The sequence below is a fragment of the Crinia signifera genome, chromosome 2 (genome assembly GCF_055691185.1).
Source record: "Crinia signifera chromosome 2, ASM5569118v1, whole genome shotgun sequence".
In the NCBI taxonomy this organism is placed as follows: Eukaryota; Metazoa; Chordata; class Amphibia; order Anura; family Myobatrachidae; genus Crinia; species Crinia signifera.
The window spans coordinates 8,928,277-8,956,168 of NC_139218.1; the positions used below are offsets into that span (position 1 = coordinate 8,928,277).

The 27,892-nt window shown below is 50.2% G+C and overlaps 1 protein-coding gene across 2 annotated transcripts; it reads left to right on the top strand.

Annotated features, from left to right (window-relative positions):
• TIGIT (T cell immunoreceptor with Ig and ITIM domains) lies at positions 1-27,892 on the top strand. Of its 2 annotated transcripts, none has more exons than XM_083170928.1 (4): positions 1-122; positions 7,052-7,381; positions 21,288-21,388; positions 27,341-27,892. In XM_083170928.1, exons 1-4 carry the CDS (start codon positions 71-73, stop codon positions 27,506-27,508), a joined length of 651 nt encoding a protein of 216 aa, XP_083027054.1. In that variant the 5' UTR covers positions 1-70; the 3' UTR covers positions 27,509-27,892. The 2 variants fall into 2 exon arrangements, with proteins under 2 accessions (XP_083027054.1, XP_083027055.1); XM_083170929.1 differs by having other exon boundaries at positions 21,292-21,388; positions 27,341-27,494.

Here is a 27,892-nt window from a genome sequence, read left to right on the forward strand (position 1 = left end):
TCTGAGCTGTAACTGGTAGGATGCAGTAGCTGGGGTCCCCTCGTGTGACCCCCCCACACAGTACGTGGCTATGACTGTACATCTGAGGCTGCTGCTGTTCTGCTACATCCTGCACATCGGAGGTAAGTCATGTGCTAAGTGTGTGTATGACCTACATAATAATAGATTAACTCTGTTCCTCATCTCTGTGGGGGAACTGAAGTGTTTTGTGTGCAGCGGCCACTAGATGGAGTAATTCAAGTGTTGCTCCAGCCAGCGCTGGCATTGCTGTTTTGTTATATATAGATTGTAAGCTCCACTAGGACAGGGACTGATGTGAATGTTCAAATATTCTCTGTACAGCGTTGCGGAATATGTGTGTGCTATATAAGAAACTGTTAATAAATAATAAATAAATAAACAGACAGAGGAGAGAGATTGGGCACAATATTACTAAATGATCCCATTAGAATTACATTATTTCGGCCCAGCCCCCACTCGATAAACCTGAGAATTGTGGCATTTTGCCGTAAGGGGGAAGGGCTTAGTAATATCACTGCCTGCTCTGACTCCACCCCATGCTGCTGCTGTATGTAAGACATAGGGGCCAATTCGATTAGCTGCGATAATCTCACAGGTGAGAGTTATTGCAGCAGCCAGCTCACTTTCCGGTGGTCTAAAGTCGCACAAAAGTGTTCTCTGCCCCCTAGCTTGAAATCATGCTGAAACCAGCCTGCGAAGGGTGTGAGATTGGGTGCCGGTGCTAATACACTATGGCAACGGTACTTCTCAGCCTTCACAGTTTTTATTTTTAAAGAAAATGTTTATGTTGATTATGGTCCTATGAAGTAAAGGGAAGACAGGAATTACCCTGTAAATTGTGTATGGGCGCGATATAACACCATTGTTTTGGATATTAGTGTTGGGATCCCTCTAGTAGGGGGATCCAGTGTTATCAAGTGACTGGTTCAATATAGCGCAAATTCTAGAGATACTGTACGTTATATATATATACAATGAAGGGTCCAGGGAATGTCCGGCACAGCCTCTCCTGCTTGGTGGGTGCCCTTGTGTAGGAATGTACAGACGACAGACACCCGGCACACCACAACTTTTTAAGCAGAAGTTAAGCTCTTTTAATAGCAAAGTTTCAATACAGGGGTTGTATTGTCATCAGGCAACAGTTACTTGCTAAAAACAGACTTAAATAACTCTCCCGTGTTTCCAGCGGTGTCCGGCGGGACCACGCACCCGTACGACAGATGAGTCGCCATGGTAACAGAAACAATACTTAGTGCACAATGTTAAAAAAAACACCAACATTAAAACAACAAACAATGTAGCAGAATCATGGACAATTATCAATTAATTAATACTGACAGGCCAGCATGTTCATTATATATATATATATATATATATATATATATATATATATAAACACAGGGGGCCCAGCACTCACTTCAACAAACTAACTCACCTTAACATTCAAATAATCAATAAATAAATAATGGGGTTTTAGTTCATGAATTGATCAATGCATTTAAGCTTGCAGCCCATCGCCAAGGGACCCCATTTCACTGCAAGTCCTACACTAGCAACTGATTTTCTTAGGAACCTGGCACCTGCTTACACATCATAGCTAAAATGAACATGTGTCTCTTTTCTGGGTTAATGCTCAACTGCCAAGTAGCATGGCTTTTATAAGGTGAGACAATCCCAAACACAGCACCTGAATTAGTATTAAAGGGGCAGCTGTCACAGGTTTGAGGTAAATGAGCTTATCAAGGGTGCATGAGAAAGCTATGATCACAGTAACAGAGGTTAATTAAAAATCAACCCAAATATATAGATACAGAAGTACCAACACACTCGCCATTCCTAAGAATGGGGTGCAAACAGCACCCACTTCCCAGGATGGGGTGCATTGGCCTGTGACCACACACTCTAGTAAATACAAACACAGGGGGCCCAGCACTCACTTCAACAAACTAACTCACCTTAACATTCAAATAATCAATAAATAAATAATGGGGTTTTAGTTCATGAATTGATCAATGCATTTAAGCTTGATAAGCTCATTTACCTCAAACCTGTGACAGCTGCCCCTTTAATACTAATTCAGGTGCTGTGTTTGGGATTGTCTCACCTTATAAAAGCCATGCTACTTGGCAGTTGAGCATTAACCCAGAAAAGAGACACATGTTCATTTTAGCTATGATGTGTAAGCAGGTGCCAGGTTCCTAAGAAAATCAGTTGCTAGTGTAGGACTTGCAGTGAAATGGGGTCCCTTGGCGATGGGCTGCAAGCTTAAATGCATTGATCAATTCATGAACTAAAACCCCATTATTTATTTATTGATTATTTGAATGTTAAGGTGAGTTAGTTTGTTGAAGTGAGTGCTGGGCCCCCTGTGTTTGTATTTACTAGAGTGTGTGGTCACAGGCCAATGCACCCCATCCTGGGAAGTGGGTGCTGTTTGCACCCCATTCTTAGGAATGGCGAGTGTGTTGGTACTTCTGTATCTATATATTTGGGTTGATTTTTAATTAACCTCTGTTACTGTGATCATAGCTTTCTCATGCACCCTTGATAAGCTCATTTACCTCAAACCTGTGACAGCTGCCCCTTTAATACTAATTCAGGTGCTGTGTTTGGGATTGTCTCACCTTATAAAAGCCATGCTACTTGGCAGTTGAGCATTAACCCAGAAAAGAGACACATGTTCATTTTAGCTATGATGTGTAAGCAGGTGCCAGGTTCCTAAGAAAATCAGTTGCTAGTGTAGGACTTGCAGTGAAATGGGGTCCCTTGGCGATGGGCTGCAAGCTTAAATGCATTGATCAATTCATGAACTAAAACCCCATTATTTATTTATTGATTATTTGAATGTTAAGGTGAGTTAGTTTGTTGAAGTGAGTGCTGGGCCCCCTGTGTTTGTATTTACTAGAGTGTGTGGTCACAGGCCAATGCACCCTATCCTGGGAAGTGGGTGCTGTTTGCACCCCATTCTTAGGAATGGCGAGTATATATATATATATATATATATATAGGAGATTTGCGGTGAGGCACTCGTGGCAATTATAATCGATTATAATTGCCACGAGTGCCTCACCGCAAATCTCCTACCAATCCTCTGTGTAGGCACCGGCGCTGCTGTTTTTGCTGTTACAAGGAGTGCCAAACCCCTGTCCTCTATATATATATATATATATATATATATATATATATATATATGGGATGCAGTTAAAATCCCAGGGGTCGGGATCCCGGCGTTCAGAATCCCGACGCCGGAATCCCGACCGCCGAAATGCCGACACATTCTCCCTCCTGGGGTGTCCACGACACCCCTGGAGGGAGAATAAATTAGTGTGCCGAGCGTAGCGAGGCATCGGGCCCGCAAGGGGGGGCGATCCACGTCCCCCCCTTGTCGGCATTTCGGCTGTCGGGATTCCGGCGTCGGGATTCTGAACGCCGGGATCCCGACCGCCGGGATTCAATACTGAATCCATATATATATATATATATATATATATATATATATATATATATATATATATATATACTAGGTGATTCATCACCGTCGTAAGGGGCTGCGCCCCCTTAATTTGTGAACGTTTGTATTGTGAGAAAGATGGTTAGAATTGTATGAAAGATGGCCTGTAATGCAACTTGAGTTATAGGTGAAATGTGTTAAATAGAGAGCATATGATGTGGAAGGGGGTGTGTATTGTTTTGTTTAATTCAAAATCGGTTACAGAGTAAGATGTACATTGATAGTGTGGAGGGTACAGTGACATTTGTGGGTGTGGGGGGGCTGTGTGTGCGTGTTGTTTAGGTGTGTGCAATAGTATAGTAGGGTGTTTTTGAGTAAGCGGCTCCCCACTGGCGGAGGTCACGACACAGGAAAACAGGAGGCTGGGTAGTGATAGGGGTGTGTGGGCATACGGGGGACTAAAGAGGAGGGTGGGGGACACTGTGCTGCTTCTGCCAGTGGGTGAGGGTCCAGCGTGGCAGCACAGTAGTACAGGACGGTGGCTGCATTGAATGAAGGGAGGGGGGCGCGGGGGTACGCGAATCGCGGGAGGGGGGTGCGGGGGTCATGAATCGCGGGAGGGGGGGTCGTGGGGGGCCGCGAATCACAGGAGGGGGGGTGCGGGGGGGGGGGGGTGCAGTGAATCGCTGGAGGGGGGCGTGAATCGTTGGAGGAGGGTCCGCGAATTGCGGGAGGGGGTCTGCAAATCGCGGTAGGGGGCACGGGACGGGGGTGTGAATCGCCGGGGGGGTCGCGAATCGTGGGAGGGGGGCTCGGGAGGTGCCGTGGGGGTCCGTGAATCGCAGGAGGGGGTCCGCAAATCGCGGGAGGGGGGGCGCAGGGGTACGCGAATCGCGGGAGGGGGGGTGCAGGGGGCCGCGGGGGGTGCTGTTAATCACGGGAGTGGGATCGGCAAATTCCGGGGGGGCACGAATCGCGGGAGGGGAGGTGCAGGGGGGGTAGAATCGTGGGAGGAGGGGTCACGGGGGGGGCGCAAATTGCAGGAGGGGGGTGCCGTGAATTGCGAGAGGGGGTAGGGGTTTGCAAATCGCGGGAGGGGGGTGCAGCGAATCACGGAAGGGGGGCGCAGCGAATTGCGGGAGGGGGCGCGGGGGCGCAAATCGCGGGAGGGGGTCTGCGGGGGGTGCCGTGAATAGCGGGAGGGGAAGTCCACAAATCATGGGAGGGGGCTTGGGTCCGCAAATTGCGGGAGGGGGGCACAGGGGGGCCGTGAATCGCGGGAGGGGGGGTCACGGGGGTCCCACGAATTGCGGAAGGGGGGGTCGCGGGGGTTGCCACGAAACGTGGGAGGGGGGGTTGCGGGGGCAAAATTTTCACATCTCATTAAATATGTTTTTTGGGGGGGGGATTTTTTTTGCATCTCATTAAATGTCATCCATAGTGTTGTCCTGAAAAAGCTATGTCATGAAAAGGGTGTGTGACCACACACCCACAGCACCACTAATTATCATAATGGCCACAGTAGTAGCACCACTAATTATTATAATGGCCACAGTAGTAGCACCACTAATTATTATAATGGCCACAGTAGTAGCACCACTAATTACCATACTGGCCACAGTAGTAGCACCACTAATTACCATAATGGCCACAGTAGTAGCACCACTAATTACCATAATGGCCACAGTAGTAGCACCACTAATTACCATACTGGCCACAGTAGTAGCACCACTAATTACCATAATGGCCACAGTAGTAACTAATTACCATATTGGCCACAGTAGTAGCATAACTAATTACCATAATGGCCACAGTAGTAACTAATTACCATATTGGCCACAGTAGTAATCCCCCTTATGCACATAATGCCCACAGGAGCAGCTCCATTTACACACATAACGCCACAGTAGTAGCGTCATTTATGCACATAATGCTTAGAATACCGTGTTCCCCCGATAATAAGCCCTAGCGGAAAGCCTGAAAAACTGGAAAGCTGTAGGTGATGAGCAGGACTGGGGGCATGGTGTCTGTAAAAGCAGGACTGGGGGCATGGTGTCTGTAAAAGCAGGACTGGGGGCATGGTGTCAATGTTAATTAAAATAAGCCCTATCCCGAAAATAAGCCCTATCGTGTTTAAGATAGTGTCTTATTATCGGGAAACACAGTAGTAGCACTGCTTTTGCACATGGGGAACAATTCCAGGTCACTCCTAGTGCAGCCCCTGCCCCAATGGTCGGGGTTTGTGCATGCACATTTCCCAAACTTTCCAGGGGGACACAAGATTTTTGGGTGCCTCATAGGCAGGGCCGGTGCAAGGCACCGGAGCGCCCCAGGCGAGCCGGGGTGGGGGCGCCCCGGTGCCGGGGGGGGGGTGGGGGGTGTACCTGTCCTGCGGCTGTGTTTATTAAGCTTGCGGCTGCGGCGGCAGCGGGGGGTCCCTGCAGTCAAGAAATAACAAGCACTATCGGAAGCGCTTCTGTTGTGAAAACACTGGCCGCACGGCGCACGCTGATCAGCATGCGGCCAGTGTTTCCACAACAGAAGCGCTTCCGCGTAGCCAGGAGGATAGCGCTCGTTATTTATTGACTGCAGGGACCCCCCGCTGCCGCCACAAGCTTTATATACACAGCCGCAGGACAGGTACCCCCGCGGCACGGGGGGCGAAATGCCGCCCTCCAGTGGCCGGTGGTGGCGCCGGCCCTGCTCATAGGTGATCCCAGAGAGTAGGCAAATATGGTGATCTCCCTTTTTCCAAGTTTGGAAGTCACTAATCACTGTGCCAGCACATATTATTCACAACACTGTATATTTTACATATGATCTTAAGTTACTCCATGAGTGTGCGTGACCAGTATATACACATGATCCTATGTTACTCCATGAGTGTGTGTGACCAGTATATACATATGATCCTAAGTTACTCCATTAGTGTGTGACCAGTATATACATATGATCCAATGTTACTCCATGAGTGTGTGACCAGTATATACATATGATCCTAAGTTACTCCATTAGTGTGTGATCAGCAGTGGCGTAGCTACGTTTTGGGCGCCCCCCGTCGCCGCCCCGCCGAGCACCCCTACCCCGCCGCCCATGCAAACCCCCCTCAATCCCCCACAGCCTTACCTATCGCGCTGGTCCCGGCGGCTCCGTTCTTCTGCTGAGGACCACCAGAAAATGGCCGCCCCCATACAGCAGACAGTTTCAGAGAACTGTGTGCTATATGGGGGCGGCCATTTTGTGGTGGTCCTCAGCAGAAGAACGGAACCGCCGGGACCAGCGCGATAGGTAAGTCTGCGGGGGATTGGGGGGGGGTTTAACTATAGCACCGCAGCCCCCGGCGCCCCCACATGCACAGCGCCCCCCCCGCGGTGGCGGGGGCTGCGGTGCTATAGTTACGCCCCTGGTGACCAGTATATACATATGATCCAATGTTACTCCATGAGTGTGTGACCAGTATATACATATGATCCTACATGACTGCATACTGTATATGAGTGTGTGACTGATATACCTTGGATCATATAGATCCTGGATCTCATGCTGGTGGTTATGAGTGTTCTCCATTGCACCATGCAGGGACCACGGCTGCTGCATCCATTAGGACTGAAAATATTACAGCCACAGCGGGAAGCGATGTCACCCTGAGATGTGAGCTCCTCCTGGAGGACACCACAGTCACGCAGGTGAACTGGAACTTCTGCAACGATGTGCACATCGCGTTTCATGTGAATCTCTATCAAGTTGAAGAACAAGTGGTCAAGAACTTCTCAGACCGGATGTCCCTGGCAGAGGGTTATGGTATTACAATATCCAACGTGAATGGCAATGACACTGGACTGTACTGCTGCATCTACAGCACCTTCCCACACGGCATATTCACTGGGAAGATCTATCTCCAGGTTCTGCGTAAGTATAGTGGGGCAGATGTATTGAGCCTTAACAAGAGATAAATGCAAGGGTGATAAAGTGAGATAAACATCCAGCCAATCAGCTCCTTACTGACTTTTTTCAAACACAGCCTGTAACATGGCAGTTAGCAGGTGATTGGCTGGACGTTTATCTCTCCTTATCACCCTTGGATTTATCTCTTGTTAAGGCTTAATACATCTGCCCCAGTGATAGATCTCATTCTAATATGTAGCTTCTACAACCAAAGGTGAAGTTGCATTGTCATGTATTCCCGAGAAGGGAGAGTTCTAAGAATCTGGAGAAATCCTGTATTGTTAGGGACTAGGCAAAAAGTAAAAACCAGAACTGGATCAGACCCCAGAACACCGAAAGGAACAGGCACCATTCATCAATCTCTGCCATTCTAAAACTTACAGTTGCATGTCTGGATGGGTTTGTGTACTTATGGGGGAGAAGAGGGGGTGTCATGGGAAAGGAAAGATTACAACCTTCCCAAATGGGGTAACATTCCCCGTCTCACCGGACCAGGCACTTCCTGAATGGGACACTACAAGCTCTGGAATGGCAGAGTTTGATGAATGGAGTCTGTCCGGTGCAGTGTTCTGAGGTCCGGTTCCCATGTTTTAATTACTGCCGTAACGAACAGTACTACTTCCCTGGCTGAACTGCAGGGATTTTATGCAGCTCCGATCTGTGTCCTACGGCAGTAATCATAGGGATGTATACGAAAAAATAAAACAATAGACACTTGCTCCTAAACCTTTACTTGCATCATCCTAAGAATCAGACCCTTAATCCGTCAAATTGTCTGTGACACATATGTCATTGGCAGAACAAATATCATACTCACCAATTTGATGACTGTTTAACACTGACCAATAAGTAGGCTAATGTTGGAGGTATAGTGGAACCAGTAAGGTAATCTGAATAAAAACACAAAATGTCCAACAACAAGGTTAAAAAAGGGGCAGACTAGAAGACGCAGAAGGTTAAAAAGGGGCAGACTAGATGAGTCAAGTGGTTTGATTTCTACTCACCATCAAATATTTTTTTCCTCTTGTCCCTTGTGTTCACAGCCACCATGCAGCCCAGGACTTACTTAGCGTCGGCAAACAAAACAGTCGGTTCCGACCGGCAACTGACGTCATCTGCCCTCCACTAGCAGCATAAACACACCTGCATTTTCCGGACAATGGCCCTTATTCTGGTTGGTGCGGCCGGAGCCGCACACGGTGCTCCGGCCGCACAAACCAATCCCCGCCCACGAGACGGATCGCCACGGCCGTCCGTACACGGACGGCTGGCGATCCGCATAAAAATGGTGGGGCGTACGCCTCCACCATGGTGGGAGCTGCCCCCTGCATTCGATGGTCGTCGACCATCGAAGGCAGGGCCGCACGCCACAGCAGCTCCCGCAAGCTGAGACCACACGGACAATCGTCCGTGTGATAGCTTGTATGGGGGCTGAGAGCTGACATCCGGCGACGTCAGCTTTCCACCCCCATCAGTGGCGTCATACCCTCATTAGCATGCATACGCCCCGCGTTTGCATGGGAACGCCCATGAAACGCGGGGCGTATACATAGGGAAATGAGGGTATGAAGCCCCTCACGCCCCTATACGCCCCCTTTGCGGCGGACGAAATACGTCTGCGGCGAATGGGGCTGCACATGCGCAGATTGACCTCTGCGCATGTGCAGACTAAAAACATCGGCGGTACGGCCGCACGCGGGCCGTACCGTCCGATGCAGAATAAGGGCCATTCTTAGCAATTTGTTTGGTGCATCTACTTTTACGTTTTCGCGGGTACGCCCATGAAATGGCCGGAATCCTTCCCAACATGCCCGCTCCCTGTAAATCACGCTGCAATTGCCTTGCAAATAGAAATATTTGCTGATTGCAGCCGAGACTTTCGCATGTGAATTCGGACCTGGCTGGTAAAGTCTGAATCGGGCCCTATGTTTCCAAGTAACAAATTATAAACTTTTTTTTTAATAAAGTGCTTTATCAAAGATATGTATCCATGATTTCATGGAGAGACAGGATAAATAGGTCTAAAAATGTTTTATTACTGCCATGAAAAGGCATATAAAAACTGTTAAAAAAATAATCTGGTCATGTTAGAAGAATTGAATTTATCTCAAAAACATCACTTTCTATTCACCTCTTACACAATAATGCAGTCAGCAATGTTTCATATATAGAGAAATATAAACCGTGGAAAAAGAGGGCCAATCAAAATAAGTTTTACTGTTTGGTGATAAAATTAACAGTTTAAATGGCTATATTTGACCCCATGGCAGTGCCCTGTAAGTACATATAAAATGTTTAAAAAAAATAAAATTCTTGTTAAGAATTACAGCAATTTACAAAATCAAATAGTCAGCAAGTGGACCACAATGGTATGCAATGATTCTTAAAGAATAATTTTCATATGGTGTAATATTATTGAAAGACATTAACTGTTTCATATATGGAATATTGCAAAAATACCCCCCAAAAAATACAATATGAAAAGTTTCAAACAGTAAAAGAGGAAATATCCAGCTGTAAGTATAGCAGCAGCAATGAATGATTTAGTGACCCAGGAGAGGCATACAGCAAGTATTCGTCACTGACTGTATGTGGGTGTGTACTGGGCAATACTGCAGTGTCCTACTACAGTTATCTTACAGTATACAAATACCAATAAAGAAATGATGTGAGGACAGATGAGAAGTAATATTACTGCAAAAGGGTCATGATTTATGCACAGTGCCTTATGTCTAATAATAAATCTCTTAGCCTTACTTAGCAGTACCTATGAAAACCTGCTAATACTGTAGGTTTGTACAAAAGACCCCATTACTCCTCTCTGTGTCTGTGTGGGAGTAATGTTCGATAATGTGAAGATAACGGTTTCCTTTTCAGTATCTGCTCAATGTGGTTGTAGGCTGGTAAAACCTCAAGATAATTCTCTTATTTTCATTCTTTCTTTTTGCTTGACTTCAGTCACTACCTTACAATGTATAATATATGGGATAGTGCAATACCTAATGCAAATTGTAAGGCTATAAAGTACTTTGTCTCCTGTGTGGTATTAGCTGTGCCCTGTATGCAGGGCCGGACTGGCCAACTAGCACTTCTGGCAATGTAAGACTGGCTGATGGCCTGTTGGGTCTTTTTCGCCATACAGAGAGCCGTGCAGCCTTCCCCTTCTCTATTTGTCCACCACCTGCCCGATGTGCTTGTCTGCTAGAAAGATGGGGGTGAGGCAATACTCCCCTGAGATAGCCTTAAACTATCCATACACACACCCAGCTGCAGCCTAACCTTATAGATACACACACTCATAGCCTAACACTATCCCTACGCACACCCAGCCGCAGCCTAACACTATCCATACACACACCCAGCGGCAGCCTAACCCTATCCATACACACACTCATAGCCTTACACTATCCCTACGCACACCCAGCTGCAGCCTAACACTATCCATACACACACCCATAGCCTAACACTATCCATACACACACCCAGTGGCAGTCTAACCCTATCCATACACGCACCCATAGCCTTACACTATCCATACACACACCCATAGCCTTACACTATCCATACACACACCCAGCTGCAGCCTAACCCTATCCATATACACACACCCATAGCCTTACACTATCCCTACGCACACCCAGCTGCAGCCGTCTAACACTATCCATACACACACTCATAGCCTTACACTATCCATACACACACCCAGTGGCAGTCTAACCCTATCCATACACACACCCATAGCCTTACACTATCCCTACGCACACCCAGCTGCAGCCGTCTAACACTATCCATACACACACTCATAGCCTTACACTATCCATACACACACCCAGCGGCAGCCGTCTAACACTATCCATACACACACTCATAGCCTTACACTATCCATACACACACCCAGCTGCAGCCGTCTAACACTATCCATACACACACTCATAGCCTTACACTATCCATACACACACTCATAGCCTTACACTATCCATACACACACCCAGCTGCAGCAGCCTAACCCTATCCATACACACACCCATAGCCTTACACTATCCCTACGCACACCCATAGCCTTACACTATCCATACACACACCCAGCTGCAGCCTAACCCTATCCATACACACACTCATAGCCTTACACTATCCATACACACCCAGCGGCAGCCTAATCCTATCCATACACACACCCAGCGGCAGCCTAACCCTATCCATACACACACTCATAGCCTAACACTATCCCTACGCACACCCAGCCGCAGCCTAACACTTTCCATACACACACCCAGCAGCAGCCTAACCCTATACATACACGCACCCATAGCCTTACACTATCCCTACGCACACCCAGCCGCAGCCTAACACTATCCATACACACACCCATAGCCTTACACTATCCCTACGCACACCCATAGCCTTACACTATCCATACACACACCCAGCTGCAGCCTAACCCTATCCATACACACACTCATAGCCTAACACTATCCCTACGCACACCCAGCCGCAGCCTAACACTATCCATACACACACCCAGTGGCAGTCTAACCCTATCCATACACGCACCCATAGCCTTACACTATCCATACACACACCCAGCCGCAGCCTAACACTATCCATACACACACCCATAGCCTTACACTATCCATACACACACCCAGCGGCAGCCTAACACTATCCATACACACACCCATAGCCTTACACTATCCATACACACACCCAGCAGCAGCCTAACCCTATCCATACACGCACCCATAGCCTTACACTATCCCTACGCACACCCAGCGGCAGCCTAACACTATCCATACACACACCCAGCGGCAGCCTAACCCTATCCATACACACACCCAGCCGCAGCCTAACCCTATGCATACACACACCCATAGCCTTACACTATCCATACACACACCCAGCCGCAGCCTAACCCTATCCATACACACACCCATAGCCTTACACTATCCATACACACACCCAGCGGCAGCCTAACACTATCCATACACGCACCCATAGCCTTACACTATCCCTACGCACACCCAGCCGCAGCCTAACACTATCCATACACACACCCAGCGGCAGTCTAACCCTATCCATACACGCACCCATAGCCTTACACTATCCATACACACACCCAGCCGCAGCCTAACACTATCCATACACACACCCATAGCCTTACACTATCCCTACGCACACCCAGCTGCAGCCTAACACTATCCATACACACACCCAGTGGCAGTCTAACCCTATCCACACACACACCCATAGCCTTACACTATCCATACACACACCCAGCGGCAGCCTAACACTATCCATACACACACTCATAGCCTTACATTATCCATACACACACCCATAGCCTTACACTATCCATACATACACCCAGCTGCAGCCTAACACTATCCATACACACACCCAGCGGCAGTCTAACCCTATCCATACACACACCCATAGCCTTACACTATCCCTACGCACACCCAGCTGCAGCCTAACACTATCCATACACACACCCATAGCCTAACACTATCCATACACACACCCAGTGGCAGTCTAACCCTATCCATACACACACCCATAGCCTTACACTATCCATACACACATCCATAGCCTAACCCTATCCTTACACGCACCCATAGCCTTACACTATCCCTACGCACACCCAGCCGCAGCCTAACCCTATCCATACACGCACCCATAGCCTTACACTATCCCTACGCACACCCAGCCGCAGCCTAACACTATCCATACACACACTCATAGCCTTACATTATCCATACACACACCCATAGCCTAACACTATCCATACATACACCCAGCCGCAGCCTAACACTATCCATACACACACCCAGCAGCAGTCTAACCCTATCCATACACACACCCATAGCCTTACACTATCCATACACACACCCAGCGGCAGCCTAACCCTATCCATACACACACCCATAGCCTTACACTATCCATACACACACCCAGCGGCAGCCTAACCCTATCCATACACACACCCATAGCCTTACACTATCCCTACGCACACCCAGCCGCAGCCTAACACTATCCATACACACACTCATAGCCTTACATTATCCATACACACACCCATAGCCTTACACTATCCATACATACACCCAGCCGCAGCCTAACACTATCCATACACACACCCAGCGGCAGTCTAACCCTATCCATACACACACCCATAGCCTTACACTATCCATACACACACCCAGCGGCAGCCTAACCCTATCCATACACGCACCCATAGCCTTACACTATCCCTACGCACACCCAGCCGCAGCCTAACACTATCCATACACACACTCATAGCCTTACATTATCCATACACACACCCATAGCCTTACACTATCCATACATACACCCAGCTGCAGCCTAACCCTATCCATATACACACACAACTAAGCCCTAACCTTATCCACACACACACCCATAGCCTTACACTATCCATACACACACCCAGCCGCAGCCTAACCCTATCCATATACACACACCCAGCCGCAGCCTAACCCTATTCATATACACACACCCAGCCGCAGCCTAACCCTATCCATATACACACACCCAGCCGCAACCTAACCCTAAGCATTCACCCCTCCCCCTACTGCAGCCTAACCTACTGACCACGGGCCCTCACGAGTTCCCGTCTCCATTTGGGATACTTAGAGAAATTTCCCAGGTAAGCGCCGCCTACCACCCTGCCAAACGCCCGCCCTCCTGATGCCCGTAACCCTTCCCTAGCATGTGAGGGGATGTGTACGTGACCCTCAATCTTTGAAAATGGGGCCGATTCGGCTCTATAGTGTTATTATGTGACTATTTGGCAGTGATCTTACTTCCATATCGGTGTCTGGGTGCTGCTGGGTGTTGATAGCTGATATGGGGGTGTCTAGGTGCTGCTGGGGTGTTGGTAGCTTATATGGGTCTGGGGGTGTCTGGATGCTGCTGGGCTGTTGGTAGCTGATATGGGGCTGAGGGTGTCTGGGTGTTGCTGTGGGATGGTAGTGGATATGGATCGAGGGGTGTCTGTGTGCTGCTAGGTTGTTGGTAGCTGATACCCATCAGGGTGGATCTAGGGGTGTCTGGGTGCTGCTGGGGTGTTGGTAGGTGATATGGGGCTGGGGGTGTCTGGGTGGTGCTGGGGTGTTGGTAGGTGATATGGGGCTGAGGGTGTCTGGGTGCTGCTGGGTGTTGGTAGGTGATATGGGACTAGGAGTGTCTGGGTGCTGCTGGGGTGTTGGTAGGTGATATGGGACTAGGGGTGTCTGGGTGCTGCTGGGGTGTTGGTAGGTGATATAGGGCTGGGGGTGTCTGGGTGCTGCTGGGGTGTTGGTAGGTGATATAGGGCTGGGGGTGTCTGGGTGCTGCTGGGGTGTTGGTAGGTGATATGGGGCTGAGGGTGTCTGGGTGCTGCTGGGGTGTTTGTAGGTGATATGGGGCTGGGGGTGTCTGGGTGCTGCTGGGGTGTTGGTAGGTGATATGGGGCTGGGGGTGTCTGGGTGCTGCTGGGGTGTTGGTAGGTGATACGGGGCTGGGGGTGTCTGGGTGCTGCTGGGGTGTTGGTGGGTGATATGGGGCTGGGGGTGTCTGGGTGCTTCTGGGGTGTTGGTAGGTGACATAGGGCTGGGGGTGTCTGGGTGCTGCTGGGGTGTTGGTAGGTGATATGGGACTAGGGGTGTCTGGGTGCTGCTGGGGTGTTGGTAGGTGATATGGGGCTGGGGGTGTCTGGGAGCAGCTGGGGTGTTGGTAGGTGATATAGGGCTGGATGAGTCTGGGTGCTGCTGGGGTGTTGTTAGGTGATATGGGGCTGGGGGTGTCTGGGTGCTGCTGGGGTGTTGGTAGGTGATATAGGGCTGGGGGTGTCTGGGTGCTGCTGGGGTGTTGGTAGGTGATATGGGGCTGGGGGAGTCTGGGTGCTGCTGGGGTGTTGGTAGGTGATATGGGACTAGGGGTGTCTGGGTGCTGCTGGGGTGTTGGTAGGTGATATGGGGCTGGGGGTGTCTGGGAGCTGCTGGGGTGTTGGTAGGTGATATAGGGCTGGATGAGTCTGGGTGCTGCTGGGGTGTTGTTAGGTGATATGGGGCTGGGGGTGTCTGGGTGCTGCTGGGGTGTTGGTAGGTGATATAGGGCTGGGGGTGTCTGGGTGCTGCTGGGGTGTTGGTAGGTGATATGGGGCTGGGGGAGTCTGGGTGCTGCTGGGGTGTTGGTAGGTGATATAGGGCTGGGGGTGTCTGGGTGCTGCTGGGGTGTTGGTAGGTGATATAGGGCTGGGGGTGTCTGGGTGCTGCTGGGGTGTTGTTAGGTGATATTGGGCTGGGGGTGTCTGGGTGCTGCTGGGGTGTTGGTATGTGATATAGGGCTGGGGGTGTCTGGGTGCTGCTGGGGTGTTGGTAGGTGATATGGGGCTGGGGGAGTCTGGGTGCTGCTGGGGTGTTGGTAGGTGATATGGGACTAGGGGTGTCTGGGTGCTGCTGGGGTGTTGGTAGGGGATATGGGGCTGGGGGTGTCTGGGTGCTGCTGGGGTGTTGGTAGGTGATATGGGGCTGGGGGTGTCTGGGAGCTGCTGGGGTGTTGGTAGGTGATATAGGGCTGGGGGTGTCTGGGTGCTGCTGGGGTGTGTGGTAGGTGATATGGGGCTGGATGAGTCTGGGTGCTGCTGGGGTGTTGTTAGGTGATATGGGGCTGGGGGTGTCTGGGTGTTGCTGTGGGATGGTAGTGGATATGGATCTAGGGGTGTCTGTGTGCTGCTAGGTTGTTGGTAGCTGATACCCATCAGGGTGGATCTAGGGGTGTCTGGGTGCTGCTGGGGTGTTGGTAGGTGATATGGGGCTGGGGGTGTCTGGGTGCTGCTGGGGTGTTGGTAGGTGATATGGGGCTGGGGGTGTCTGGGTGCTGCTGGGGTGTTGGTAGGTGATATGGGACTAGGGGTGTCTGGGTGCTGCTGGGGTGTTGGTAGGTGATATAGGGCTGGGGGTGCCTGGGTGCTGCTGGGGTGTGTGGTAGGTGATATGGGGCTGGATGAGTCTGGGTGCTGCTGGGGTGTTGGTAGGGGATATAGGGCTGGGGGTGTCTGGGTGCTGCTGGGGTGTTGGTAGATGATATGGGGCTGGGGGTGTCTGGGTGCTGCTGGGGTGTTGGTAGGTGATATGGGACTAGGGGTGTCTGGGTGCTGCTGGGGTGTTGGTAGGTGATATAGGGCTGGGGGTGTCTGGGTGCTGCTGGGGTGTTGGTAGGTGATATGGGGCTGGGGGTGTCTGGGAGCTGCTGGGGTGTTGGTAGGTGATATAGGGCTGGGGGTGTCTGGGTGCTGCTGGGGTGTTGGTAGGTGATATAGGGCTGGGGGTGTCTGGGTGCTGCTGGGGTGTTGGTAGGTGATATGGGGCTGGGGGTGTCTGGGAGCTGCTGGGGTGTTGGTAGATGATATGGGGCTGGGGGTGCCTGGGTGCTGCTGGGGTGTTGGTAGGTGATATGGGGCTGGATGAGTCTGGGTGCTGCTGGGGTGTTGGTAGGTGATATAGGGCTGGGGGTGTCTGGGTGCTGCTGGGGTGTTGGTAGGTGATATGGGGCTGGGGGTGTCTGGGTGCTGCTGGGGTGTTGGTAGGTGATATAGGGCTGGGGGTGTCTGGGTGCTGCTGGGGTGTTGGTAGGTGATATAGGGCTGGGGGTGTCTGGGTGCTGCTGGGGTGTTGGTAGGTGATATAGGGCTGGGGGTGTCTGGGTGCTGCTGGGGTGTTGGTAGGTGATATGGGGCTGGGGGTGTCTGGGAGCTGCTGGGGTGTTGGTAGGTGATATAGGGCTGGGGGTGTCTGGGTGCTGCTGGGGTGTTGGTAGGTGATATGGGGCTGGGGGTGTCTGGGAGCTGCTGGGGTGTTGGTAGGTGATATAGGGCTGGGGGTGTCTGGGTGCTGCTGGGGTGTTGGTAGGTGATATGGGACTAGGGGTGTCTGGGTGCTGCTGGGGTGTTGGTAGGTGATATAGGGCTGGGGGTGTCTGGGTGCTGCTGGGGTGTTGGTAGGTGATATGGGGCTGGGGGTGTCTGGGAGCTGCTGGGGTGTTGGTAGGTGATATAGGGCTGGGGGTGTCTGGGTGCTGCTGGGGTGTTGGTAGGTGATATAGGGCTGGGGGTGTCTGGGTGCTGCTGGGGTGTTGGTAGGTGATATGGGGCTGGGGGTGTCTGGGAGCTGCTGGGGTGTTGGTAGATGATATGGGGCTGGGGGTGCCTGGGTGCTGCTGGGGTGTTGGTAGGTGATATGGGGCTGGATGAGTCTGGGTGCTGCTGGGGTGTTGGTAGGTGATATAGGGCTGGGGGTGTCTGGGTGCTGCTGGGGTGTTGGTAGGTGATATAGGGCTGGGGGTGTCTGGGTGCTGCTGGGGTGTTGGTAGGTGATATGGGGCTGGGGGTGTCTGGGTGCTGCTGGGGTGTTGGTAGGTGATATAGGGCTGGGGGTGTCTGGGTGCTGCTGGGGTGTTGGTAGGTGATATGGGGCTGGGGGTGTCTGGGAGCTGCTGGGGTGTTGGTAGATGATATGGGGCTGGGGGTGCCTGGGTGCTGCTGGGGTGTTGGTAGGTGATATGGGGCTGGATGAGTCTGGGTGCTGCTGGGGTGTTGGTAGGTGATATGGGGCTGGGGGTGTCTGGGTGCTGCTGGGGTGTTGGTAGGTGATATAGGGCTGCGGGTGTCTGGGTGCTGCTGGGGTGTTGGTAGGTGATACGGGGCTGGGGGTGTCTGGGTGCTGCTGGGGTGTTGGTAGGTGATATAGGGCTGGGGGTGTCTGGGTGCTGCTGGGGTGTTGGTAGGTGATACGGGGCTGGGGGTGTCTGGGTGCTGCTGGGGTGTTGGTAGGTGATATGGGGCTGGGGGTGTCTGGGTGCTGCTGTGGTGTTGGTAGGTGATACGGGGCTGGGGGTGTCTGGGTGCTGCTGAGGTGTTGGTAGGTGATATAGGGCTGAGGGTGTCTGGGTGCTGCTGGGGTGTTGGTAGGTGATACGGGGCTGGGGGTGTCTGGGTGCTGCTGAGGTGTTGGTAGGTGATATAGGGCTGAGGGTATCTAGGTGCTGCTGGGGTGTTGGTAGGTGATACAGGGCTGGGGGTGTCTGGGTGCGGCTGGGGTGATGGTAGGTGATATAGGGCTGGGGGTGTCTGGGTGCTGCTGGGGTGTTGGTAGGTGATATAGGGCTGAGGGTGCTGCTGGGGTGTTGGTAGGTGATATAGGGCTGGGGGTGTCTGGGTGCTGCTGAGGTGTTGGTAGGTGATATGGGGCTGGGGGTGTCTGGGTGCTGCTGGGGTGTTGGTAGGTGATATGGGGCTGGGGGTGTCTGGGTGCTGCTGGGGTGTTGGTAGGTGATATGGGGCTGGGGGTGTCTGGGTGCTGCTGTGGTGTTGGTAGGTGATATGGGGCTGGGGGTGTCTGGGTGCTGCTGAGGTGTTGGTAGGTGATATAGGGCTGAGGGTGTCTGGGTGCTGCTGGGGTATTGGTAGGTGATACGGGGCTGGGGGTGTCTGGGTGCTGCTGAGGTGTTGGTAGGTGATATAGGGCTGAGGGTGTCTGGGTGCTGCTGGGGTGTTGGTAGGTGATATAGGGCTGGGGGTGTCTGGGTGCGGCTGGGGTGATGGTAGGTGATATAGGGCTGGGGGTGTCTGGGTGCTGCTGGGGTGTTGGTAGGTGATATAGGGCTGGGGGTGCTGCTGGGGTGTTGGTAGGTGATATAGGGCTGGGGGTGTCTGGGTGCTGCTGGGGTGTTGGTAGGTGATATAGGGCTGGGGGTGTCTGGGTGCTGCTGGGGTGTTGGTAGGTGATATGGGGCTGGGGGTGTCTGGGTGCTGCTGGGGTGTTGGTAGGTGATATAGGGCTGGGGGTGTCTGGGTGATGCTGGGATGTTGGTAGGTGATATAGGGCTGGGGGTGTCTGGGTGTTGGTAGGTGATATAGGGCTGGGGGTGTCTGGGTGCTGCTGGGGTGTTGGTAGGTGATATGGGGCTGGGGGTGCCTGGGTGCTGCTGGGGTGTTGGTAGGTGATATAGGGCTGGGGGTGTCTGGGTGCTGCTGGGGTGTTGGTAGGTGATATGGGGCTGGGGGTGTCTGGGTGCTGCTGGGGTGTTGGTAGGTGATATGGGGCTGGGGGTGTCTGGGTGCTGCTGGGGTGTTGGTAGGTGATATGGGGCTGGGGGTGTCTGGGTGCTGCTGGGGTGTTGGTAGGTGATATGGGGCTGGGGGTGTCTGGGTGCTGCTGGGGTGTTGGTAGGTGATATAGGGCTGGGGGTGTCTGGGTGCTGCTGGGGTGTTCCGTAGGTGATATGGGGCTGGGGGTGTCTGGGTGTTGGTAGGTGATATAGGGCTGGGGGTGTCTGGGTGCTGCTGGGGTGTTCCGTAGGTGATATAGGGCTGGGGGTGTCTGGGTGTTGGTAGGTGATATGGGGCTGGGGGTGTCTGGGTGCTGCTGGGGTGTTGGTAGGTGATATGGGGCTGGGGGTGCCTGGGTGCTGCTGGGGTGTTGGTAGGTGATATAGGGCTGGGGGTGTCTGGGTGCTGCTGGGGTGTTGGTAGGTGATATGGGGCTGGGGATGTCTGGGTGCTGCTGGGGTGTTGGTAGGTGATATGGGGCTGGGGGTGTCTGGGTGCTGCTGGGATGTTGGTAGGTGATATAGGGCTGGGGGTGTCTGGGTGTTGGTAGGTGATATAGGGCTGGGGGTGTCTGGGTGCTGCTGGGGTGTTGGTAGGTGATATGGGACTAGGGGTGTCTGGGTGCTGCTGGGGTGTTGGTAGGTGATACAGGGCTGGGGGTGTCTGGGTGCTGCTGGGGTGTTGGTAGGTGATACAGGGCTGGGGGTGTCTGGGTGCTGCTGGGGTGTTGGTAGGTGATATTGGGCTGGGGGTGTCTGGGTGCTGCTGGGGTGTTGGTAGGTGATATAGGGCTGGGGGTGTCTGGGTGCTGCTGGGGTGTTGGTAGGTGATACAGGGCTGGGGGTGTCTGGGTGCTGCTGGGGTGTTGGTGGGTGATATGGGGCTGGGGGTGTCTGGGTGCTGCTGGGGTGTTGGTAGGTGATATTGGGCTGGGGGTGTCTGGGTGCTGCTGGGGTGTTCCGTAGGTGATATGGGGCTGGGGGTGTCTGGGTGCTGCTGGGGTGTTGGTAGGTGATATGGGGCTGGGGGTGTCTGGGTGCTGCTGGGGTGTTGGTAGGTGATATGGGGATGGGGGTGTCTGGGTGCTGCTGGGGTGTTGGTAGGTGATATGGGGCTGAGGGTGTCTGGGTGCTGCTGGGGTGTTGGTAGGTGATATAGGGCTGGGGGTGTCTGGGTGCTGCTGGGGTGTTGGTAGGTGATATGGGGCTGGGGGTGTCTGGGTGCTGCTGGGGTGTTGGTAGGTGATATGGGGCTGGGGGTGTCTGGGTGCTGCTGGGGTGTTGGTAGGTGATATAGGGCTGGGGGTGTCTGGGTGGTGCTGGGGTGTTGGTAGGTGATATAGGGCTGGGAGTGTCTGGGTGCTGCTGGGGTGTTCCGTAGGTGATATAGGGCTGGGGGTGTCTGGGTGCTGCTGGGGTGTTCCGTAGGTGATATGGGGCTGGGGGTGTCTGGGTGCTGCTGGGGTGTTCCGTAGGTGATATGGGGGTGTCTGGGTGCTGTCATATCTGGAGCAATGCAGTAGAAATGGGCTCTATGTGCAGTGATATATATATATATATATATAATTAGAGTGAGCAATATGATACAGGGGCACACTTACCTACCAGCAACTCATGCACAGGTAATACAGACTGACATACTCTGTGCTGCTGTGACCATGAAAACGATCTTATCAGCTAGATCGGGATTCTATACAATAATGCTCCCAGAACCTTGTGCTCCTCCTCTCCCTTATTATTGACATATTATTTTCTATTTCACCAGCAAGCAGCTTCCCGTGGACACACGGACATTATCTCGGCATTATCCTGGGATTTGGAATCCTCCTTCTGGTCAGCGTTAGTATTGGAATTGTCTGCTACAAGGTAAGAATGTAAGCTCTGTGGGCCAGCACAAGAGAAGCATGATACACTTTATTTATGGAAATGATACATGAAAACGTTATATAGTGACCGTGGACACAGTTTACTTGGCCTTGCAATGCCCCCCGACACCCCCGACACTGCAAGCCCATGTAAGGACAGATGTAATCAGCATGCAGGAATATCACGGCCGATGGTCACGATGGTCATCCTGAACTGTGATGAGTAAAGTCCATCTTATCAACTGCAGTCGCATCGCAGTTTTAGAAATCGCCCTGGTGTGGATTAGATGTAAACTAATGGACTTTGATGAACAGGTGAGGTGCAAAGGAGTCGGTTATTAAAAGGGTTTAAAACTTTGTGAGGAACGGGTGGGGAAAATGAGATGCTTTGTCAGGGGTGTGGGAAGGTACTTGATTGGGGAATTTGGGGTGCAATGGGTAAAGGCCGGTGTGCATGCTGACACAGAGGGCAGAGGGGTGTTTGGCATGTCAGAAGCACATTGTGTTCTGGAGGCAAAAGGAGGCACTGGGTCTGAATGTTGGGGTGTGTGATGGGGAGAGCAGGGGCATGAAGCGGGTTGGCTGGGGTAGGGGTTGTGTGATGGGTAACGGGGCATGTGATGGGGAGAAGGGGGCATAGAGTTGGGTGGCTGGAGAAGGTGGATAGCAGGGGGTGTGTGAGGAGGAGCAGGTAGCATAGAGGGGGTGGATGAGGCAGGGGGTGTGTTAGGAGGAGCAGGTAGCATAGAGTGGGTGGCTGCAGTAGGGGGTGTGTGTTGGGAGCAGGGAGCATAGAGTGGGTGGATGAGGCAGGGGGTGTGTGAGGAGGAGCAGGGAGCATAGAGTGAGGAGGCTGAGGCAGGAGGGTGTGATGGGTAGCAGGAAGTGTGTGATGGGTACCAGGGAGCATAGAGTGGGAAGGCTAAGGCAGGGGGTGTGTGATGGGGAGCAGGGGGCATAGAATTGGGTGGCTGGAGAAAGTGGTGTGATGGATAGTAGGGGGTGTGTAATGGGAGCAGGGAGCATAGAGTGGTGTGGATGAGGCAGGGGGTATGTGATGGGTAGCAGGTGGCATAGATTGGGGTGGCTGGGGAAGGGGGTAGGCTTGGGGTAACAGGGGGCATAGAGTGGGGTGGCTGCTTTAGGGGGTTTGTGATGGGTAGCAGGGAGCCTAAAGTGGGGTGTGATGGATACCAGGGTGTGTGTGATGGATCTCAGGGGGCATAGAGTGTAATGGCTGAGGCAGGGGGTGTGTGATGGGGAGCAGGAAGTGTGTGATGGGGAGCAGTGGGTATGTGATGGGTACCAGGGAGCATAGAGTGGGGTGGATGAGGCAAGGAGTGCGATGTTGAGCAGGGGGCATACAGTGTAGTGGCTGAGGCGGGGGGGTGTGATGGGGAGCAGGGGGTATAGAGTGGGGTGGCTGAGGCAGGAGGGTGTTTGATGGGGAGCAGGGAACATAGAGTGGGATGGCTGAGGCAGGGGGTCTGTGATAGGTAGCAGGGGGTATAAAGTTGGATGGCTGAGGCGGGGGGGGTGTGATAGGTAGCAGGGGGTATAAAGTGGGATGGCTGAGGCGGGGGGGGGGGGGTGTGATAGGTAGCAGGGGGCATGCAATGGGACAGGATTGCAAATTAAAACGGAAAACTGTTTTTACCATGGCCAACTTCACGTGTCGCGTATTGCATAATAAAAACAACAAATGTGGTCTATAAAGAAATTTTATGACACTCATTTCTTATTTTTAAGTAGTATATATATATATATATATGGGAAGTGGGGGGTGATTGGGGTGCGCTACCTAGTATAGAAACTGTACCTCCCAATAAAACATTACAATTTCAAAACAGAATACACATTTCTGAAATAGTGTTCTTGTATTTGAGGATGTTCCCAATGAATAAGCTCAGTCCATCTCTGGGTAAATAGTTCTTTTATTGGTGAAGAAACCCGACGCGTTTCGTCTCTAAGACTTCATCAGGGGTAAGAACCAATGGGTGAGTGGATTGTGTGTGGCTGGTCCTATTTGAAATTTCTGCTGATCACAGCTGATGCAAATAAAATAAATATCACCAAGTCCTTCTTGATGGGGCTCAATTAAATGGAAATTTCTCAGTTGAGAGTCTAGTGTAGGTTCTTATCAAGAACAATATCAGGACGCTCTCTCTGCAGTATCCTCCTCGCTCTGCATTCAAAATGAGAATTCTCATTTTGAATGCAGAGCGAGGAGGATACTGCAGAGAGAGCGTCCTGATATTGTTCTTGATAAGAACCTACACTAGACTCTCAACTGAGAAATTTCCATTTAATTGAGCCCCATCAAGAAGGACTTGGTGATATTTATTTTATTTGCATCAGCTGTGATCAGCAGAAATTTCAAATAGGACCAGCCACACACAATCCACTCACCCATTGGTTCTTACCCCTGATGAAGTCTTAGAGACGAAACGCGTCGGGTTTCTTCACCAATAAAAGAACTATTTACCCAGAGATGGACTGAGCTTATTCATTGGGAACATCCTCAAATACAAGAACACTATTTCAGAAATGTGTATTCTGTTTTGAAATTGTAATGTTTTATTGGGAGGTACAGTTTCTATACTAGGTAGCGCACCCCAATCACCCCCCACTTCCCTGATTACTACACCGTTCCTCACTAACAGGAGGAATTTTGGTGGTGCTGCACACACAACCCAGCGCAACTCAGAGTCAAAAACCCTTTCTTCATATATATATATATATATATATATATATATACACATACAGAGATGAAATAAGCGGCACTCGGAGACTGAAGTAAGTGATGAAGTAAGGTGGAAATTTAATCCATGTGCAAGGTGAAAACGTTTCTGACGACGGGGCCTAAACTGACGACGGGGCCCCCGAGCTCCGAAACGTTTTCACCTTGCACATGGATTAAATTTCCACCTTACTTCATCACTTACTTCAGTCTCCGAGTGCCGCTTATTTCATCTCTGCATATACCCAGAGGACTCATCCCCTCTTGTGAGAGGGCACCGGAGCCAGTACGCTGGGGCATTCACACTCAAGTCCTGAGTGCCGCTCTCATTGGATCCTATATATATATATATATATATATATATATATATATATATATATATATATATATATATATATATATATATATATATATATAGCTGTGCTCATAAGTTTACATATCCTGGTCATTTGTCAGAGAATATGAATGATAACTCACAGACTTTTCTGTCACTCATGGTCAGTGGTTGGGTGACGCCATTTATTGTCACACAACTGTGTTTACTCTTTTTAAGTCATAATGACAACAGAAAGTACCCAAATGACCCTGATCAAAAATTTACATACCCCAGTAATACCGTGTATTGCCCCTTTAACATCAATGACAGCTTGAAGTATTTTGTGGTAGTTGTGGATGAGGCTCTTTATTGTCTCAGCTGGTAAAGCTGCCCATTCTTCTGGGCAAAAAGCCTCCAGCTCCTGTAAGTTCTTGGGCTGCTGCATGAACTGCAGGTGTGAGATCTCCCCAGAGTGGCTCAATGATACTGAGGTCAGGAGACTGAGATGTCCTCTCCAGAACCTTCACTTTATTCTGCTGTAGCCAATGACAGGTCGGCTTGGCCTTGTGTTTTGGATCATCCCCAGATGTCAGCTGCCCACCCATTTCCTTCCCAGAGTGCACGCATATGTGAGGTTGCTCAGAGCACATGCACCTTCCACATCTTTCGATGGTTACTGTGTAACATCCATTCGCATGCCCTGCTTGCAGATTCCCTCGGATGCGAATTCGCACCCTTGCGAATCAACCAGAATCTCTCATGGAGAGGGGGAGCTGCAAATACAGAGATTGGAGGTAGTAGCAGATAGGGACTGGGGTTGGGTGGAGAGTATGTGGGCTAAAACCTGTCACAGTCCACAGTGGAAGTACATTGCCATTGTTCTCCAGCACTCACAGCTTATTACAATAACCTACCTGTTCATCTCTTCAGTACCATCCTATTCTACCAGTCACCATTCAGAGGGGATTCCTCAATATCCGTCACCATCGGTGAACCAACATCTCAAACCGTCATCGTCGGCCTGCATTATTCTTCAGTCACGACCGATTCCAAGACCGTCCGACCTCAGTTATTCATTGGCCGCAGCCGATTCCAAGAACTCTACGGGTTCCATTGCGCTCTCAGTATCTCACTGTTTTCTGATTCGCATTTGCTGTACATCAATAATATTCATTTATACTTACCTTTTCTGCACTTATCTGTCTTCTCAGCCCCTTCAGGCCCTGAGCACCACCTCACTCCCTGAGATTAACCCACCTATGTGGGCACAGGTTATCAAACCCCCATCTTCCACTATGCGCCAGCTGCTGAGCAAGTCCAAGCCTCAGGCGTGATGGTTGGGTTATAGAGTTGGAACGTAACATTTTCTTGGATCACAGTTCACGTTCCAAAAAAAAAATACATATTAAAAGAAAATATGCCTAGAACGCCATTTCCAAATGACATTGACATTAACGTTTGATAATGTTGCTGAAAGTATATTTAGATCCCGCATTGACTATTGCAATAGTCTCCTAATTGGTCTTCCCAAGAACAGACTCTCACTACTACAATCCATTTTAAATGCTGCTGCTAGGCTGATCTTCCTTGCAAGACGCTCATTGTCTGCTGATCCGTTCTGCCAGTCCCTCAATTGGTTACCTGTATTTTACTGTATTCAATATAAAACACTTCTAATCGCATACAAAGCTATTACCCATACTGCACCAGCTTATATCTATTTACTTATCTCAAAATATCTCCCAACTCGTGCTCTCCGCTCTGCACAAGATCTGCGTCTCTCTTCTGCACAGATCACTAGCTCCCATTCACTATTACAGGACTTTCATCGAGCTGCTCCCATCCTATGGAATGCCCTTCCACGCACAATAAGACTCTCCACTAGCCTCCAAACTTTCAAGCGTTCCCTGAAAACTCACCTCTTCAGGCAAGCCTATCATATTTATATACCACACGCATAATCCTCTGAGGCACTCATGTATTATATAGCTTTTCTTCTGGACTTGTAATTTGGTGGGACTGCTATGCTATTACTGGTGCTTGTCCTTGTGTTTCCCTCCTACCTCCAAGTCTGTCTGTTGTTACCCAATTTGTTTTATCACTGTCTACAATTGTAAAGCGCAACGGAATCTGCTGCGCTATATAAAACACTAACTAAATAAAAATAAATAAATGTAAAGTTGGTTTTGTGATAAAACACTGCCCATAGTTGTTGTAATATCATCTTATAGAATCTAACAACCATGACTTCATTTTATCTTAATATTATTTTTTTATTAAAAAAAAAATAATGAAAATCATTTACAGACTTCTAAATCAATGTTAAAATCTGAACAAATTGTTGTTATGGTGCCCATACACTGTGTGCTGTGCAATTTGGACTTCATTGTTATGTGATTTGCACTTTATCCACTGTGCTATTTGAACTACAGAGGACTTGGACTGGACTACGATATGTCATTTAAATATGTAAATGACATATCGCATGCGATTGCCTACACAGGGTGCGATTTGAACTAGACACGACGCAATGTAGCACAAAAGTATCTGCCTGCACATAATATTTTTGCTATATGGACTACACGGGATCGCGCATCGCAAGGAAAAATAAGCATGGTACGATTTGAACTAGACTCCATGAGATTTGAACTAAAAAGTTCAAATTGCATATAAGAAACACACCGTGTGTGGGCACCTACAGTATACACAATTTCTAATTTTAGCTCAAAGCCACTTAAATTGAAGACTACAGCCAATTAGTTTTTGTAAACATGTGCATTCCGTTCATTGTTCTTATATATTTTTACAGTTAATAAGTGATTTATGAAGCACCAGTATCTCTGATACTAAGCTGCAGCTCAGATGAGTATCTGAATATTTGTCATTTTCTGTTCTAGAGGAAATCAAGAGAAATCCAGTCTGATGTAAGACCAATGTCGAACCCAGCTGCAGGTTCAGCAACGGCAATCTCCGTGCCAACTGCACCAACAGCTGGGGAGGAAATGGATGACAGTCAGTCGCAAGATTACTTTATCATTCCCTATAAAAACATCTACACTCTATAAAAGTCTGGAAAATAGGGGTGTCTTCTGTACAAACTTCATACCATACATGGAAATCTTCGACAATGTGTAAAGTCCAAATATAATCAATATTCCCATTGCTTTGTACATTTTCCAGTTTCTAAAACTAATAAACATTTTTAATGGATTTATGTTTTTGTAAAGAAAAAACACAGCAAGGCCGCAACATATTTATGTAGTTTTTGGATTTGTTTTTCCTATTTGTATCCCAACTGGACAGATCAAATTTGGACTTTTATCTTGGTGTTAATAGAAATACTAAATGTTGACCTTGAGCGTTAATCCAATTATCTCCAGCCTGTACTGAGCATTCATGTTACTTAGGAGAATGCCCATTAAAACATACAAGATTTGCTTTCTACTCTG

Bases quoted from the DNA above. Each gene is read 5' to 3' on its own strand.
- TIGIT (XM_083170928.1), top strand. From the start codon at position 71: ATGACTGTACATCTGAGGCTGCTGCTGTTCTGCTACATCCTGCACATC. The intron at 123-7,051 runs GTAAGTCATGTG...TGCACCATGCAG, and splicing joins CTACATCCTGCACATCGGAG to GGACCACGGCTGCTGCATCC. The intron at 21,389-27,340 runs GTAAGAATGTAA...TTTCTGTTCTAG, and splicing joins TTGGAATTGTCTGCTACAAG to AGGAAATCAAGAGAAATCCA.